Source organism: Amphibalanus amphitrite, unplaced genomic scaffold (genome assembly GCF_019059575.1).
Source record: "Amphibalanus amphitrite isolate SeventyFive unplaced genomic scaffold, NRLGWU_Aamphi_draft 000371F_arrow, whole genome shotgun sequence".
In the NCBI taxonomy this organism is placed as follows: Eukaryota; Metazoa; Arthropoda; class Thecostraca; order Balanomorpha; family Balanidae; genus Amphibalanus; species Amphibalanus amphitrite.
In genome coordinates, this window is record NW_024881865.1 from 132315 (window position 1) to 150275 (window position 17961).

Here is a 17961-nt window from a genome sequence, read left to right on the forward strand (position 1 = left end):
CGTGCAGCTGGAAGCGAGCCGTCCGTACAGCGCAGCAGAGTGTGACAATGTCGGTCAGTGCTGATCCATCCGGTCCGGGGTGAGGTGACACTGACCCCGACACGGTCCGTGACCCCTGCCCGGTGGGTGTCACGCCCGGTGGTCCGTCCGGCTGATCCCCTGTGATCTGACGGCAGCCGTCCGACTGGTCCTCTGTGACCTGACGGCAGCGGACTGGTCGGACAGGGATATCCTGCCGCTCCGGTCTCTGCTGCTGCTGCTGAGAGCGAGCTGCTGCACAGTGCACACGCCAGCCAATTTAAATACCGAGTGTGGACCAACCGTTTCAGCTTTCTAATTATCAAATTATGTACCTACAGCAGTCGCCACAATAGTACCTCTGAAACTTCCGGCACTGTGTTCAGCGCCTGCCCAGCGGTTCCGCACCGTAAGGCGCATTAACGTATGATTAAACGTTCCTTCAAGCTTATGCCGTTGCGATATTTCCGTTTCATCGACATTTATAACGCAAATACGGTAGATGGGTCATAAGAAATCGATGTTTTAAAATACCATCGATGCCGGAGGACGTCTTCAACGACATTTTAATCTGCATTACGCCACCGGTAATCACTGAGACCGGACTACAGCCGGTCCATTGAGCCGTGCCCGGGGCTGGGACAGCCGCTCCCACTGACTCAGAGGCCTGTTTGGTCACCGGCGGCACTCCTCCGCCCGGCGAGCGGCCTCCGGTCGACCCGTGTGGCGTAACGTCCGTCCGGTGCCCGCCTCCGCCACGGAACTGCGTGCCACCTGCTACCTGCAGCGAGAGCTGCGCCTGAGTCACCGCTGGCGCACCTCAGACGCTCCCGGCGCACCCAGCGCACCGGCCGTGAACCGGCGTGAACCGGCGAGATAACCGCACCGAATGATGCCGAGAGCTCTCCCCTCCCTAAGATGTGCCGAGGCGGGAACTGAGCAGCTGGTTTGTGGGTATAATTATCAATTGTGTCGTAACTTGAAATGCATCGTGATTAGAATACCCCGGCACCGTCCTTATCTAAGCCCCAGTTACTAGTTAGCTTCCTGTTAGTCGTTTCCATTTATTTGCAAGCTTATTCTTTAGCGCTTGACGGCTAGATATTTGTTATTGAACGTTTCTTGAATTGTTTAAATTGCGGTTAAATTGTATCCACGGTTAGAATGGCAGCGGCTGAAATCCGATTCATTCATAAGGTAAAACATGACATAAAACTGTTCATGAGCAGAATTAGGACGACAGGGAAGTGGCCCTTTTCATGACACACCACTCATGAAAATTAAAAGGCCGTCGAGGTCGGCAGCGCCGGTGACGAGCGTCGCCCGACCGACCTCTGGGGGCTGAGCCGCCGAGGAAACTTCATAAGTCACAGACACCGACCGGGAAATAAGGGCAAACGTTTGCGGCCGCCACGCACGCCAGCAGCGACACTGCCAATCAACCGTCACGGTGGTTGCGTGCCGGGAGCCTTTTTTGCGTGTGCGCCATCGCACTATACGTCCGTGCGTGCGTGTGTCTGTCGCGAGTCTTCGGTCCCCGGGCGTCTGTAGTTGCGGCTCTGGCCGGTAGGTGGCAGCAGCTGGGGGTGCCGGCCGGGCGCACACGGCAGTCGAGGCCGTTTTCTAGTGTAGGTTGGTTGTGTAAACGAGCCCGTCCGGTGGAGTTCGTGACGAAATATCAACAAGTGGTGAGCGAAGGAGCGTCTGGGAGCTGTGCGAAGTTCTAGTGGAGGCGCAGACCTGATCGGATCAAGCGAAGGTGAGTGACCGTTTTACGATGATAAAACATTACCGTAATTACTTCGAATGAAGCGCCCATTGAAAGGGCAAGAAGGGATAGGGGTGCGTGTCATTTCTTTTGCTTGGCATGCAGACCTCTGTACGCCGTGCAGAGGGCCATGCTAAGCTGGATTATTTAGGTACCTATGTACATCTTTATTTCATTATGCATTTTTAGTTACATTCAATGTCATTAAATTAATAGTAAATTTGTCTATCTTATTTTCGTTCCTTGGTCATCAATCCGGTTTGACGGATGTCACCCATTTTTTTATGCCATGCGATGTTCCCAATGTCCTATACCTAGAGCAAAAGAGCATGATCTCATCTCCCCTACAGTAACCGGAAAATAAAAATAATTGAATCACTTGCAACTGAGCGAACTTTGCAAAATTAGGCGCAGTTCACCCAAACGCAAATCCAGACATCGATATACGCCATGCAGCTCACGCAACACTGGACATGAATTGCAATTTGCATGACGTACCGATCGATCACTGCTGCTGTCCATATCCAGCCTGCATCGATGGGGGTGGGGGTGGGGTCGGGACCGGGGGCGTCCACCGTGACGGAGGGGCGCCCGGGGACGCCGCGGCCCCTCCCGCACCGGAAGGGGACGGGAACCCGTCAGCCGTGTCGCCGGGCCCCGCCCCGATCCGATTTAGCCGCCCAGAGGCCGGAGCTCACCCACGGCCGCTGGAATGCCATATCGGGGTTATAGATCCCACATGCCGGTGTTTTGCCGACGGCAAGCGCCGTACCACGAGAGAAAGCTACGCGTTCCCTGCATTCTGGGCGCCCCTCCCCGCCCCATTGACGAGAGAATCTCTCCTGGGTGCTTCGGCGACCCTCCCGTGCCGGAATTCACCATCTCAGCGGGCAAGGGTCATAGGCGTTGTCTTGCAACGACGTCGTAAGCATTAGACCGACCTCGGATATCGTCGACTGTTGCTCTCTGAAGCGTCGTATTGCCCTGAGTGTTGACAACGAAAAGTGTTGACCGCTCAACTCACGGCATCGTATTGTGCTGTGACAGGCCCTGGCCTGACCCAGGAACGCTGACTGGCTCGTCTCCTCACCCTCCCGTGGTGCTAATGAGCCGGCTTTGTTGCGGCCGCTGGAGGGTCACCTTTTTACTCCCGGATCGTTAGGACGGGCGGCGGGATGCTGCGTCCGGGAAGACCTTTTTATCGAGACGCCGTCTCATTCGGCAGCCTCCGGCAGGTGCACTGTTGACTGAGGCACTCCCCTGCCAGCGCTGTGTAGCGGCGGTGAGGTTTTGCAGCTCACGATGAGGTTGGAGGGAAGGGATAGATAGCAGGGTTGTTGACTGCACCCTTTCCGTCTGAGGTTGGCTCGGCTGTCGGCGGGAGGCAGTCTGTGTACCAGGCGTGTTTGTGTCCAGAGGGACAAGTTTTCCCCGCACTCGGTGGGCGGTCCGTCCCCGTCCCCGACGCGGCGTCAGTGAAGAGGTGCCGCACCTTCTCCGTCGTATTTCCTCCTCCCGACCGCACAGGCACACGGCGCGAGCCACCATATTTCCCCATTTCGCCCCGGACACCCCCGACCGCACGAGCGAGCCGCTCCTCGTGTCCGTCCCGCCCACCACTCTGTAGTTACCGGCTAAAACACAATAGACGGAAAGGTCAGTGACGAGTGCCGGTACCCGCCCCGCTCTCCGGGCGGCGATGGTCTTCATGGTAACAGCTAGTCAAACTGGTCAGGAACCGCAGACTCACTGTGCTGTCCTGCGGCGTGATAGTGGACGGTCAGCGAGCGGCGCAGGCCGTAAATAAAAATAGCTTGCTTGCTGGTCGTTTATACTCATATAAGGACTGGGTGTATTTACTACCGAGTTTATTTATGTTCAGACTAACAACGTTGTCGCTTTGTTGATGTGGTTTTGCCTATCAACTAGCGGAAGTTGTGAACCAAGGCGCTGCAGCATAACTTCCTCTGCACTTTGTTTCCGCACCGTACGGGTAAAAAGCTCCCTTGTAACCGCACTCCGCGCTCTGCGGAGTCTTTCATCTCCAGCTGCTCGTGTCCTTGTGAGCTGACACATTCAGGCCGGGCCGACGGACTATCAGGACCAGAGCTCGGACTACATGTCAGAAAGGCCGTCCGCCCGCCTGTCCCGGGTAGCCGGCTGCCCTTCGCGGCTGAGCGGCGCCCGAGCTGTATCCATCTCTCTTCCTGCTCCGTCCGTCTGTACCCTGCCGCGGCCGACTGCGCAGGAGGGGTCGAGGAGGCGGCGCCTTGTGACCTTCACTCGGTGAGATGGGTCCGGCGGCGGCGGACCGCCAGGTGACTGAGGTGAGCCATTCTCCCAGCCAACAATGGGCTGCCGGCGAGACTGGCCTCGACCCTCCCGGGCCACCGGCGCGGTGGCGCCCCCCCCCCCAGCGACAGTCGGGGGGGGGGAGTTTTAGACCCGCCCGGTCCGCACCTGAGAGTGTGGTCCATCGCAGGTGACCTCGGTCCAGTCAGACGCGCACCAAACATGCGCCGGTGGTGGTGCGTCCATCGGGTCACACAGCCCACCATCCGGCACGGTTCGTCGGAAGGTCATCTCAGGCTCAAAAGAAACGGTATATACGATTCGAAAGCTGACGGTGAGCTGAATCCAAAAATGTATTTTTTATCAAAATCGATCGATGGCCTTTTTTGAAAATTGCGTTTTTGTAAAAACTTAATAATCTTTTATTCAACGGGCTGTCCCGGACATTCTTGAAAACATAAACACGTATTTTTTAGTTCCAGTGAAAGCTGAACGCCAAAAGAACAATATTTAGCGAAGCAATATTTCCGAACATGCATATGCGTCTCCCACAGCCGACAATAAGGCGCAATCACACAGCTCAGTGTCACGATGGACCAAAGTCAGCCACACAGAAGCGTGAAATGACCCTTATCGACTCGCAGACCCGGCGCTCTCGGCCCGCCTGACCGGCCACGGAAAGAACGTTCGGCTCTCGTTCTACTAAACAAATGTCATATTTGTCACTTTAACTGTCCACATCGCTATTAAAGATATTCAGGATACCTGTGAAGAAAATTCATTGTTCTGCTTGATTTACAACATGCTTTAATTTACATTTTTCTTATACATGTTTTGTTCCATCCAGCTGCGATCAGTGCCCGCGCAGGGGAAGTGAGCGGGGTTTCACTGTCAGAGGCTGTACTGGTGACAGCTGCTCGGCCGTGCGACCGGTCAAAGGTTACCCTGCCCCGCCGGGCGCTACCCCCACTCCACCCGAGCTGAGGCCGGTGCAACCTCTGACATTTCAGCGCGGCCAATTTTCCTTATATGGGCATGATACCAGGCTCAATTGAGCAAAGCAGACATGAACAAATGCAAATTAATGCATGATGTGAAGATGACAGAACAATGAATTTTCTTCACAGGTATCCTGAATAACTTTAATAGCGATGTGGACAGTTAAACTGACAAATATGACATTTGTTTAGTAGAACGAGAGCCGAACGTTCTTTCCGTGGCCGGTCAGGCGGGCCGAGAGCGCCGGGTCTGCAAGTCGATAAGGGTCATTTCACGCTTCTGTGTGGCTGACTTTGGTCCATCGTGACACTGAACTGTGTGATTGCGCCTTATTGTCGGCTGTGGGAGACGCATATCAATGTTTGGAAATATTGCTTCGCTAAATATTGTTCTTTTGGCGTTACTCTTTCACTGGAACTAAAAAATACATGTTCATGTTTTCAAGAATGTCCGGGACAGCCCGTTGAATAAAAGATTATTAAGTTTTTACAAAAACGCAATTTTCAAAAAAGGCCATCGATCGATTTTGATAAAAATTACATTTTTGGATTCAGCTCACCGTCAGCTTTCGAATGGTATATATCGTTTCTTTTGAGCCTGAGATGACCTTCCGACGAACCGTGCCGGCCGCGGTGGGACGCTAGCCCCACCGCCATGGGGTCGCGCAGACCGCAGGGGACAGTCCCGCACGGTCTGCAGTGGGAGCTGCGGCTCCAGTCACCCTCCCCCTCCACCGCACAGTGGTCGCCGCTCGGTACCGACAGTGGTCGCTGCTCGGTACCGCACATAAATTCGGGTCAATGACGACTTCTCTCAGTCCATTAAAAATAACTCGGACAGGCCCTGAGAACAGACCCGCGAGCCCTGTCTAGCTCAGCCTGGATGTCCCGCGGTCCAGACATTTATCCAGCACCTGCACTGCCGTGCATCAAAATGCCTGCGATCCATAATCCCGTCTTCATCAGATGCCATTTCGTTTAGCAGCCGGAAAATCCACTGATACTTATCCAACTATTTGCCCCATTCCAAGTTTTATTAGACATATCGGTGCACTTTTTCACCGATGACAAGGCCAAATAAAATTCAGCCTCGACTGAGCCGACGTGCATGTTGGTTGTTTTCGGGTAACCGTCTGCCGGACTGGCGAGCTGACGGTGCCGGCACGGTCTTCAGTTGGGTCACACGTGCTCCATGCAGGGCCGGCTGCAGCGGCCCGGCAGACAGCCGGCATTTCCTGTAGGCGGCTCAGCTCTATTACGGCGCCGCGCCGCCGCCAACAAGGCCAACTGCGGCGTGGCGTTCGCAGCTCGCTTCCTGCCAGGGACGTGCCGAGCCGTGCCGTGGGAGAGCTGCAGACCCCGGCGGGACCGTCCGGCGCACACTGCACGCCGAAGGCCAGCGCCTTTCCGAGCTGAATAAAACAGTGCCGAACCTAGCTGGGGTGAATAATGTCGAGCGGTGTCCGTAGACGGGCTCATCGAGACACAGCGCACGTCAGTGATCGCGCAGATCAATGAGATAGCAGGCCGCGGGAGCAGATCTATCTGTTCTTGGCTCTTGCACAACTGCCGGTGTAACCGAGCGAGCGAGGCCGAGCCGTCACACTGCAATGGGCGCCAGCTAACTATCATCTTTTACAGAGACACGCGCCTCTTCAGAGCCACTTGGACGCGTCGCCCAGTCGCCGGTGCCGGTCTGTATCTCCGTTAGATTAGCCATCATTACCTTTCATCGCCGCCGCTGCCGCTGTCGTTACAGACACCAAGCGACAGCCGCTCTGGAGAGTCGTGACCGCGGCAGCCGGCGGAGCTGGTTCCTGGTGCCACGACAGTACGATAGGTCTGTCACGTGAGCAGAGGCATATCTGCCGGCTACTCCGACAGAGCTGACAGCTATCCGACCGCTCAGGCAGTGGCGCTGACAGCAGAGGGCTAAAGGAGCGACCGTTTTAGCAACATCGGTCTGACATTGAGTGTTCTGCTTATTGCAGTGTCTGGCATCGTGGAGTAGTCCATAAGAGGATTGTCTGGTGCAGTAAAGATCGTTAATATCTTACAGTGCTAACTGCCAATTCCACGCTGTCACTAGCGTGTTATCATCATTATTATGTCCCGTTTACCATGGCACTGTTCTGGCTCGGATCGCTGCAAAACAGACAGAACGCTAATCCTACCTCGTCGCTGTAAGTACGCTTCGAGCTGCGACGGAGCGTGCCATCGTGACAGCCTGGGTGCCGCGTCGACCGACAGTTAAGTCAGCACGCTACCAACGGTTGTGGACCGTTTGTCCTGACCCGTGCAGTAAAACGAAGAGCCTTGATGGCTTTTAGGCCGACAGTTTCCTCACGTGTCGCAGCAGCGAGCCGTTCGATCGTCACTGCTGTCGCTGCCTTTTTCGGCCCACCGGACGGGATCATGAATCACGACGCATTCGGCGTGACCGCGACGCGGCGGGGCGTCCCGGGGTGACAATGTGCGCTGCGGCACACCGCTGCACCTGTCGGGCGATGTCCTGCCTCTGTCTGAACGGGAGAGTGAATATATCGTGGCTGTTCCAGGGTCCCGGGTGGCTCTTAGATGGTCCTATATGCATGCGGTCCTTCCGGGTCAGTCGTTTGTCATTGCTACACAATGGGGTGGGATCTGGAGGAACGATTCACTGTTCGATTTTGACTTTTAGAGGTCGCGGGTAAACTTCACCGCAGCAGACGTTATGCATGACGAGCAGTAATCTTGCATGACGAGGAAGTATTTTTCTAACCGGTGACTTTACTTTTTTAGTTCTAAAACTTCTTTTGATCCTATCTGCAAAACATTCAGGTCGATCCAGAGCTTGGTTCCGGTCACCTTTGGTGACATTGAGAATGATAAGTATCCCCAGGAACTTTAATTCTACTAATCGCCATTCACTGCGCGCAGTGGCATGCGGCGTGACACCCATTTTTATCGGCTGTTTTTGCGGTCTCCTTTAGTTCTTTCCTCTCCGCTGCGGGTGGGCGGTCCGAGCCGTATATAAAATCGCTTCGGTGTGCCTCGGGCGGGGCGCGGCGGAATTCCGGCGTCGTTTTTAGACGTTCGGTGCCGGTCCCACTCTGACTCGGCTGCTGCCGGCTCTATAGAGACGCGTCCGTGGGGTTCAAACGGGAGTGCCAGGGAGGGAGACGGCACCGCCCACCGGCTGTGACATGTGGTGCAGTGGCACGTGTGACCCACTCGCGTGACGGTCCACTGCACGGTCCGTGAATAGCCAGCCACTCGCACGCCGGGGAGGCCCGAGCTGTCACATGGAGACGCCCAGTTAGCGATGCATTTGTGTTCACTTAGTGGGATGGAATCAGATTACCGAACAAAATAGCAGCCCTGCAACTTTTAACTGCAGTGTGCAATATGACGTTCATACTTTTTATTAACGGCAATGTAGTTGCGGGGACAAATGTCCGTTTAGATGCAGCTATTTGCAAACATTGTTAGTTATTTTCATGTCAAAAAGCTTTGCGAATTTCATTCAAGTCACTTATCCCGGAAGCGTTAGCACGGTCGACGGCCCTCTAGTGTGCGGTTCAGTTGACTCGTGTTATGGTTTCTTTCCCGCTATCTCTGTCACGTTTCCCAGGCTACCTGGTCTCGATGTGGTTATCGTGACGTTTCTGTACGTGCGCAATCGATATGTGTTTGACCTGTTTACGTGTTGAACAAAGGAGTTTGCCGTGAGCCCGTGAATGTGAAATACCTATTACTGTATAACGTCCGTGTTAACTAACAGTAATAAACGCATGAACTGAATAAGTTCAGACCGTTGCATTTGGTTAACGTCCTTGTTAACTAACTAGAATAAACGCATTAACTGAATGAGTCAGACCATGGCTCCAGATCCCTGGTTCATGCCTAATGCGAGAACTCTCATTTCTGTAATAAAAGGACGTCCGATGGGACAGGGATGATTGATTTTACATTTAAAGGGAGATAATGAGCTTTCTTTTTTCTTAAATAAAAATTACTCGACATCTATACTATTTCTACTGTAGTTTCTATAAAATATGAAAATTTCCTAGCACATTTTCGTGTGTGAAAAAGGTTTTTATTTTTGCAAAAAAGAAGCAGTACTTGCAGTACTTGTAACACCCACCGAAATGCGTTGTCCTTCTCTATAAAAAAGTCGCAGTATATGGCGCTTTTGTTTCAAACAGCGACGCTTGGGTTTTTGTTTATGTTATCGCCTTGTCGTTGCTTGGTTGTAAGGATTCTAATTTGAATTAGAGTTAATTCGGTTTAGATTTAATTAGATTCTAATTCGGGGGTACATAGTGCCTACTCTTCTTTGTTTCCAAGTATTATTTTGCGCCACAAATGAACGGCATGCGCCAGAAACGCAGCCAAATCTTGCGATTGCGACTACGAAATTCATTATTTTGGCCTCAGAGCCTGAAGCGAAAAATACAAGCATATTTATTTCAAAAAGACTTCAGGTTTGTCGAACGGTGTTATGAGAATTTTGATAACAGTACTGCATAAGTTTTTCAGTGATGCCGCAAAAGTGTTGTATCTATCTTCTTTTATTGTGCAGTCGGCGGGACCGATTCAAAATTGAGTCGTTGCTACTAAAATAGCAGCATATGGCCACAGATGATGAACAGGAAAAATAGTTGCGTAAATTTAGACATAAACCACCCCCAAACCATTAATATCTTTTGAAGGCACTATAGACGACCATTAACTAACTAGATGTGATGAAGATCAAATGTGAGGAATACGCTCATTTTACAAAATTACATGCAAGTACCAAAAAGTGATGTAAGTACTTATTCAACGGTCATTTTCAGCGCTCCCCGCTAACGTGACTTCAAGTTGAGATATTTGCGGCAAGGTACCGAATTGAGCAAAATGGTTTTAATTTACATTATAACTTGTGTTTTGTCAGAAAATGGTCCTAACTCAGATTTTGTGGAAAAAGGTCATAATCTCCCTTTAAAGCGAATTACTAACCTATTTACAAAGCTTTGTGTGTTTCCACACAAGCATTTCGCTTATGGATCCGCGTTCGTTTCATACATGACAGCTTGACGATAATGCATTCATTATCAAATGAGCTTCGGGACTTTCTATGGGATTTCAGTCATGTTTATCACCTCCGGCACGGCGAAGTTTCTCTTTATGGATACGTGCTAACACCATTTAAATTGCGCTTCTCCATGGAATTACGGCCTTGACGTTTAATTACTCTCGGCTAAAAACCCGTCGGTGTTCCACGTATAGCTCGGAACGCTAACCACACTACGCCGTGCGAACTTATAGGAATGATCGGAACCGTAGGTAGCAAAACACGATCTGGTGATCTCAGCGATGGCTGCCGAGATAGTCGTCTAATCAGGCAGGCACGCCACCGCTTCTCATCATTAACGGACAGGTTTCTGGACGACCGTGGACCGAATCAAATTCTGCAAGGAGACCGGGCCCGCGCAATTTGCCGTGGAGCGGCCCGGGGTCCCGCACAGCGAACCGGACAGTGGTAGTCTGGGCCGGGGTCCCGCGCGGCGGTCTGGGTCCGGGTCCGGGTCCTCTGCTCGGACCGGTCCCAGGTCCTACTCACCGGTCCTGCTCGATCGGAGGAGCCGACCCGTCCTGTCCGGTGGCACGACAGGTCGGCGCGCGGTACGCCCGGACGCGCAGCGTGGTCGAGCAGCGCTCCGCCGGCCGCCCCCTCAGCCAAGACCGGTTCTGCATACCTGTGGGCCTGTGGCCGTCGGACGAACCCTTCCGCGCTCGGATAGGGGTGTGTGTGTGCCGTCGGCGGCGTGAGGTGAGGTCCGCAGATTGAGTAGTTACTCATCGTCGCACGGTGCACCGGCGGACGACTATCAAAGCGCATCCACGAATCGCTCCGACCGCCGAGACCCAACCTGGTCGTTAGTGGTTGTCTCTAGGTGATGATTACGTGTCCCGTCCAGACGAGGAAAATATCATATCCGGAATCCGATGGGCCCCAGTTGCATAATAGACCTGCTTTCTCTGTTCTGACACTTCCCAGGTAGCTAACGTGTTCCACAATTGTTTCGTCAGGGGTTTTAAGTAGCTATACGAAGGACTCTTGGACTCTCGACAGTTACGTAAATGGGGAAATATTTACGAGACGAGAAGAAAGAACGCGTTATTGTTAGGTATTGTTTTATACCGCATTGTCTGCAAACAACGAGACAAAGAAACAGAACAATGCAGTATGAAAGGAGTGCATTAAAAACAACAGACTGAGATACCGACAAAGCTTGAATGGAAGAGATATGTTTCCTTTATCGTCTCTCAAAATCCGTATCGTGCTGTGGATAAATATTATTTGCTCGCCGAATGAATTTGCCACGTTAAGTGCACGTTTGAAACCACACTCCACAGTGCGCCGGGGCGCCGGTTGCAGCGGCCACAACAGGCCATTATTGCCGGGCTGACTCAGCACAATGACGTCACACCCGGACTGCAGGTGACGTCATCTGTCAGTCCGGCGGTGACGTCACCTGTCGGTTATAGCCGCCACAGGGGCTTAGGCTGACGTCAAAACAATTCTCATGGGCCTCTCTCACAGAGATCGTTGGTGGCCAGTGCAGTGGGTGATGTCATGCCGCGCTGCAAAATGCAAAATACCGAGGTCTGGCCCTCTGATACAGGTCTGCAGCCGCCGCCGTTCAAATCCAACTGCGAGGCAGATCACTAAAATGAACGACGCGGTGCTTCGGATGAGGTATACCGTGAATACTCAAACTCTAGCCAACTATGAATACCGAGTAGGCATTCGTGAAACAAAATAGCACGAATACTGAGCTCTGACGAAGCTTATTTCCACGAAACACCCGAGCTGTGTATGAGTTACTGCCTGCCGATCGGCGTTACCCCCGCCGTGAGCCGTGTGTAGCGGGTACCGTGCCCTTGCGTTGACCTCGCGCCGCCGTCGACGGAAACCCATGACGCACCTGCCGTGCATGTCTGATGAGCCCTCCTCGTGAGGAGACGAGGTGTAGCACCTGTTCGTCCCGCTGTCTGCATAATCAACTGCTTTCCGATACGGTGAATCACGTGGTGTTGTTGCCCGACTGATCGGCTGAATATCTTCTAACATGTCAGCTGGTTGGCAAACAAACGATCAAACCGAACCGGTGTTCGTTTGTGTGAGTTTTTGTGCTCGTTCCTTTAGAAAATCGGCCGTGTTTGTCCTCTATGTCGGGATGAAACTGCGGAAACGTGCCGCGCTCACGCCGGGCGTGTCATCGAGTGTGCTGGGTTTATACGGCTGACCGGGCGCGGTGGAACGGTGTGTCTGGATCGGTCCGTGACCGCCGCGCCGGCGAGACGAGAGCTAACATCACGGAGCGGAGCTGCGGGATGGGAGACGGGAGCTAACATCACGAGCCAGTCCGCAGCAGGGAGAGACGAAAACTAACGTCACGGAGTCGAGCTGCGGCGGGGAGGGAGACGGGACAATCACGGAGGGTTTACAATAGGGAGTAATGGAACAGTAGGGGATCTACCGCAGACGGGGACTTACGGGCAACTACAGCCGGGGAGACGGGAACGTTATGGGCATTGCAGGCTGAGAGATGGGTGCTCAATGGACGGCAATCGGCGGGGAGTTACGGCTACCAACTACCTCACCACCCCACCCTTCGTTCCGCTGAGCGGCTACAGCTGCTCGTTACGGAACAGTTTCAGTAGCTTTATGCATGACCGAAGAGAGCAGTGCACCTACATAATATTAACTGACTGTATCCTCTGCCTCTGCATCATGTCTGTGCGTGGTCTCCTGCGGTGCGATTGAGCAGCTCGCCTTGACCCACTCGCCTCTACCGCCGTCCGCCTACGTGTCATCACGCAGTGTGTTTTGTCACCAGCCAGCGCGAACCGCTCACCGCCGCTGTGACCGGCCTCTCACCGGAACCGATTGTTTCTCTCCCTCAGGGCCCGACCTCGGCGTACCACTCCGTCCGGCCGAGCCCAGCCCGGCTCTCTGGAGACTCCGAGAGGCGCCCCAGGCGCGCGTGAAAGTGATCACCGGACAGACATTCTCTCTCGACCGGGCGCCGATCGGTGCGTGCTGACGTCACTCTGACGTCATAGCAAACCGGCGCGTGCCGTTGGTAGCGGCAGCGGTGATCCAGGAGTCCCACGATGCCGACCAGCAAGAGTCGCAGTGTGACGAACTTGGCGGCGGCTCAGGCGGCGCAGTACGCGTCCACGCCGCACCTGTTCGTCTTCCAGAGCAGTGACGACGCGCCGGCGCTGAGCAAACCGTCGCCCATCTACCAGTCGGCCACAGACGTGCGGCGACCGACCGGTCAACAGGCGGCGCAGATAATCACGGAGAAGTACGACTCGTACCGGAACCTGGCCCGGGAGGAGGAGCAGGCGCTGGCTGTCCGAGAGGCGGATATTGCCCAGGTGGAGTCGTTCTTCGCCGGCCATCGGACACAGGTCAGTGGTGGATCAGGTCAGGGGTCAGTCCTATGGGGATGATGCTGGGTTGGGTCACCTGCCGGACGTGGTAGAGGTCAGTGCTGAGTTAAGCCACTGCCAGTGACCAGTGTTGGGTTAAGCCACAGTTGGGTCCGGATCGGTCATGCTGGTCTCTGTCAGTGCTGGTCTGCGATCGAATGCTGGGGCGCCGCTGGGATTGGTGACCGTTGATCCAAGTCAATGGGACCGGACGGCTGCTGCCGTGGCTGCAATGGCCAGTAGCGGCGGAACACCTTCAATCAAGGGGGGCACTGCCGACTTTTGGTCCCATTCTTTCCATGCAACGCCCATAGGGCTAATGTTAAAATGCCAAAATCAAAGGGGGGCACGGTGCCCCGGTGCCCTCCCCGTTCCGCCGCCTATGGCAATGGCGATTGGCGATCGACGTTACCATTCACCACCATCTCCACTGCTGCTGCCACTGATATCTGCCTGTGTCGGTATAGTGGCGCCATGGGTGTGGGACGTGTTACGCCCCGATATGGCAGTGATTGCGGCCGCCCGTACAGACAGCCTTTCGCCGTGATTCAGTCGTCCGACTCGGCACCGGAACGGCTCCCAAGAACCCGCCGCGGTGTCGCCGGTCATCCAGGTCACACCAGGTACCGCTGGAGGTCTATCACAGGCATCGGCGCCGCAGAAAAACGACAGGACGTGGTCGCCGGGGGAAGCGATCCATAGTTTTCCAGGCCATGGACCACCCATTGCACGGGTCGTGCTGTATCGGAATCCATTCAACCTGTTTGTATGTCACGCAGAGACCGGGACAAAAACGACGCCAGTGAAAACCGAGAGCTCAAACATTTTACCACGTGCTCAACGGTTAATGTGCGGCCGTCACGAGCGTTACACCGGGCCGTCACACGGGCAGAGTGACACCGGGAAGCGTCACGCCAATCTCGGCAGCGTCACGCGGGTCGGTGACGGACAGCCGGTGGATTCCGTGACACGTCACGCCGGCTCCGTGACGGACCGCTAGCGTGCCGTCTGGGCCGCCGAGCGCGGCCTATCTGTGCCGTGACAACCGTGACGGTCGCCGCGCCGGGTAACAGCCCGTGACGTGACGCGCGCCTGGCTCGCAGCGTCATGTGACGAGTCATATCGCCCGCTGGGAGAGGCGAGATCGTGACCGCCCGGCTTCTCCCGCTGCCCGTCACGAGGTGATGCACCTCTCCCCCCTCTCTCTCTCTCCACTCAGGCCAAACACAGCATCCCTCTCCATCCCTCTCCTCCCCGCGTGCTGCCATGCCGGGGCCCCAACAGGCCACAAAGACGCTCCATAAAAAGCCAGTCCCGGGAGGAGCACGCCACGCGGCGCCGTCCGATTCTCATGGTCACAGCGTCGTCTAGTCGCGACGGCGCATCTCAGCTGCATGACAATGAGCGCCGGAGAGCTCTTGGCCCGTCCACAGCCCCTCTCGGCGTGCCCGACACACGGTAAAACGTGTACTTAGACCGGCAGAGATGGACGTGGACGGTCGGCTTTCCTCACACGCGAGGCGCCGGCGCTGGCCCGGCACGCGATACAGACGTGTTTGCGCGCCGCTGCCGATGGCGTGTGCTGTAAACTGACGGTCGCTGGTCGGAGTGGGGCGGATGGGGCTGTTATGCGGTTAGAATGGATCCGCAAACTGACTGACAGCCGCTAATTACTCGTTTGTGTATAGCTGAGGTATAATAAATGTTTGTGGACCGTTTCTGGACGGCTCTGGTGGCGTCTCGTCACGGCGGTGGTTGATACGGCCCTTAGCCACAGATACTCAAGCTAAGTGTTGTCACTTGATTAAATAACGGCTGTTTGCATTGCAATTGACTCTGAACGTCAATGACTGGTGACGCTGACCGTTCCTTTCTCCCGACAGGTGATCGTCTGCCGCGCGCTGGCCAACATGTACCTCAGCTCCGAGTCCAACTCGTGGGAGCTCAAGTACACCGGCATCCCGACCCTGGTGCTCGACTGCGGGGACACACGCAGCCGCGGACGCCGACAAATCCAACTGGTTCTCGCTGAGAAGGGCAGCGGCTTCATGCTGTGGCGAGACGTGGTCGACAACCTCTCCAGCTACTCGGCTCCCGAGCCGAGCTTCCACACCATGCACCTGTCGACCGATCACCGGCAGAGGGTCGGCTTCAGCTTCGATGATACGGCGGCGGCCAAGGCATTCCAGGCGCAGCTGGAGACGCTCTGTTCAGACCCCGAGAACATCGCGCTCTCCGGGCCGGCGCACAAGAAACGCCGCAAGAAGAAGGTGGAGCGATACGTGCGGCCCCGCAAGGAGGATATCTCACAGCCGTGCTGCTTCCAGCATGTAACGAGTGTCGGCGTCGGGGACCGGGAGCGGCTCTACACACTGCAGAGTCTGGTGGGGACCGGCGAGAAGACTGCGTGAGACTGTCTGTCGGCGCGCGTACGAGCAGAGCTGTGATAGTTGGACGGCGAGGGAGTGTTTGTGGCCCCCTGCTGGATGTCGGCCCGCGTGGGCTGCGGTGGCGAGTGGGAGTGGTGTGGGGTGTGCGAGCCGGGCGCGGCGGGGAGGTTTGTATCCCGGCCGGCGGCCCGGAGATGTGGGACCGCGCCGGACAGCGCCGCTCCCCAGTGAAAGCTCCGTGAAAGCCGCGGCGGCCGGGTCGGCAGGGCAGCCGCCGGCTCCCCGGCCGGTGACTCACCGGGCCGTGCGTTACAACACGGCACCAGGTGGGTGACTGGCGGCCCGTGGGACCCGTCGGCAACACTGACAGCCGGTCGACGCGGCGCCCCTGACCTCACCCGACCACGGGACCGGCGGCAGGCCGGGAGACGCCCAGCGACGGGCAGTGGCTACCACAACAGACTACTCTGAGCTAATCCAGAGCAGAGCCCACAGCTGACCCGTGAAACAGGTCACGGCCAACGGGTCATAACAGCCCGGCCGACAGCGCAGCCCGGCAACAGCCCACCGACGGGCTAGAAAAAAAACATCGACCGTCGACGCTTCTCAGCTGAACACCGACCGGCCACGAGCTCCCGTGTTGAGTGCCAGCCGAGTGCCGAATGAGCGATGCATCGAACTCGTTAAATGATAACTAGTCAGACAGGGCCTGACCATGGCAGTGAAGCGCTGACCAAGCAGGTCGCTCGCTGCAGCTTTCCGGATGGACTCGAGTGCTCATTTTTCCATGGTGTGATGAAGTACCGCTTCGTGGAACGACAGTTTGATGACCTTTGTGGCCAAGCAACTCGCATCGAAACATACCGAACTGGGGATCCGTGAATTGGTCGCCGATTGTATTTTCTACATGACATGAGGTCGGCTGCCTCGTCCGACAAGTGTTCAGTGTTGTAACGAAAATGTATGCGCCATGTTTATTTTATGTCTATGGAGTGATGTGTTTTTGTGATTTTCAGTGCTGTTGTTTCAGTGAGATGTAGCCGAGCGATGAAGTGAGTGGCATACTGGAAGAGTTGACTCCGGTGTATCGTGCGCTATTGCAGGAGGTCATTGCTTTTTCATCGGAGTCAACATGCTGAATAAATGTACGATTTTTGAATGCGTCATTTCTACATCATTCTCATCAGATGTCGGGCATGTTAACGGAACAATTTATACATGCAGAAATCGATTCCGCAATAGTTACCACGTACAATCATTTGTGGGCAGACTACCATCACGACCGATTTGGAATACGTGAGCACGGAAGAAGAAGCCACCATAGAGATCATAAGTGGAAACCACAACGTGGGGCCAATGTCCATTACTTATTTGCATTCGCAGCTTATCCCCTTTTCCACGAGGTGCTTATCAGATAGATGGTTCAAGATATTTATGCCTAGAACATTTACACTGCCAAAAGTGTTGCCTTTTGGTAAAGTGTTGCCAAGCGGAGCCGGCAAGCTTTACCTTATCAGTTTAATATCTGTGAATCTGTCATGATTTGCACATCGTATCAAAACCACCACCAACGGTTCCACCCATTTTCTCCGGTAGATATATCACAAGATGTATGCCAAACTTAGTACGAACTAACTAGGCCAACTAACTGGATTATTGTAGGCCAGGGATAGAACCGCTTATCCTCTCACACCACTCAGCAAGGCCCGGAACAAGCGACTCAGCAACCGTCGGCTATTATCCCTTATCCCCACCTAGTAACCATGCGAGACCACACCGAGCTCTGAAGACGCACGCGGGACGTTGACCTATCACCTCAGCAAGGACTTGAAACTCGCCACACCTGACACACGCAGAAGGAAAACCCGCCGGCGGCCCGGAAATCAGCCAGCTCACAGGACAGCCCGCAACTGAGCAGCTGCAACAGCTGATTAGGCGCAGCTTGAGCATCGGTTTTAGCTCGGATTACTTTTATGTGAAGTAGGTAAATGTAGGGTCCGCACCGACATGTATGCGAACATGC

General features: G+C 54.8%; 1 protein-coding gene across 1 annotated transcript; it reads left to right on the plus strand.

Annotated features, from left to right (window-relative positions):
- The first annotated feature begins 1620 nt into the window (after nucleotides 1-1620).
- LOC122389784 lies at nucleotides 1621-17097 on the plus strand. Its single transcript, XM_043382179.1, has 3 exons — nucleotides 1621-1777; nucleotides 13015-13527; nucleotides 15432-17097. Exons 2-3 carry the CDS (start codon nucleotides 13225-13227, stop codon nucleotides 15957-15959), a joined length of 831 nt encoding a protein of 276 aa, XP_043238114.1. The 5' UTR covers nucleotides 1621-1777; nucleotides 13015-13224; the 3' UTR covers nucleotides 15960-17097.
- The last annotated feature ends 864 nt before the right edge of the window (nucleotides 17098-17961 follow it).

Bases quoted from the DNA above. Each gene is read 5' to 3' on its own strand.
- LOC122389784 (XM_043382179.1), top strand. From the start codon at position 13,225: ATGCCGACCAGCAAGAGTCGCAGTGTGACGAACTTGGCGGCGGCTCAG. The intron at 13,528-15,431 runs GTCAGTGGTGGA...TTCTCCCGACAG, and splicing joins TCGCCGGCCATCGGACACAG to GTGATCGTCTGCCGCGCGCT.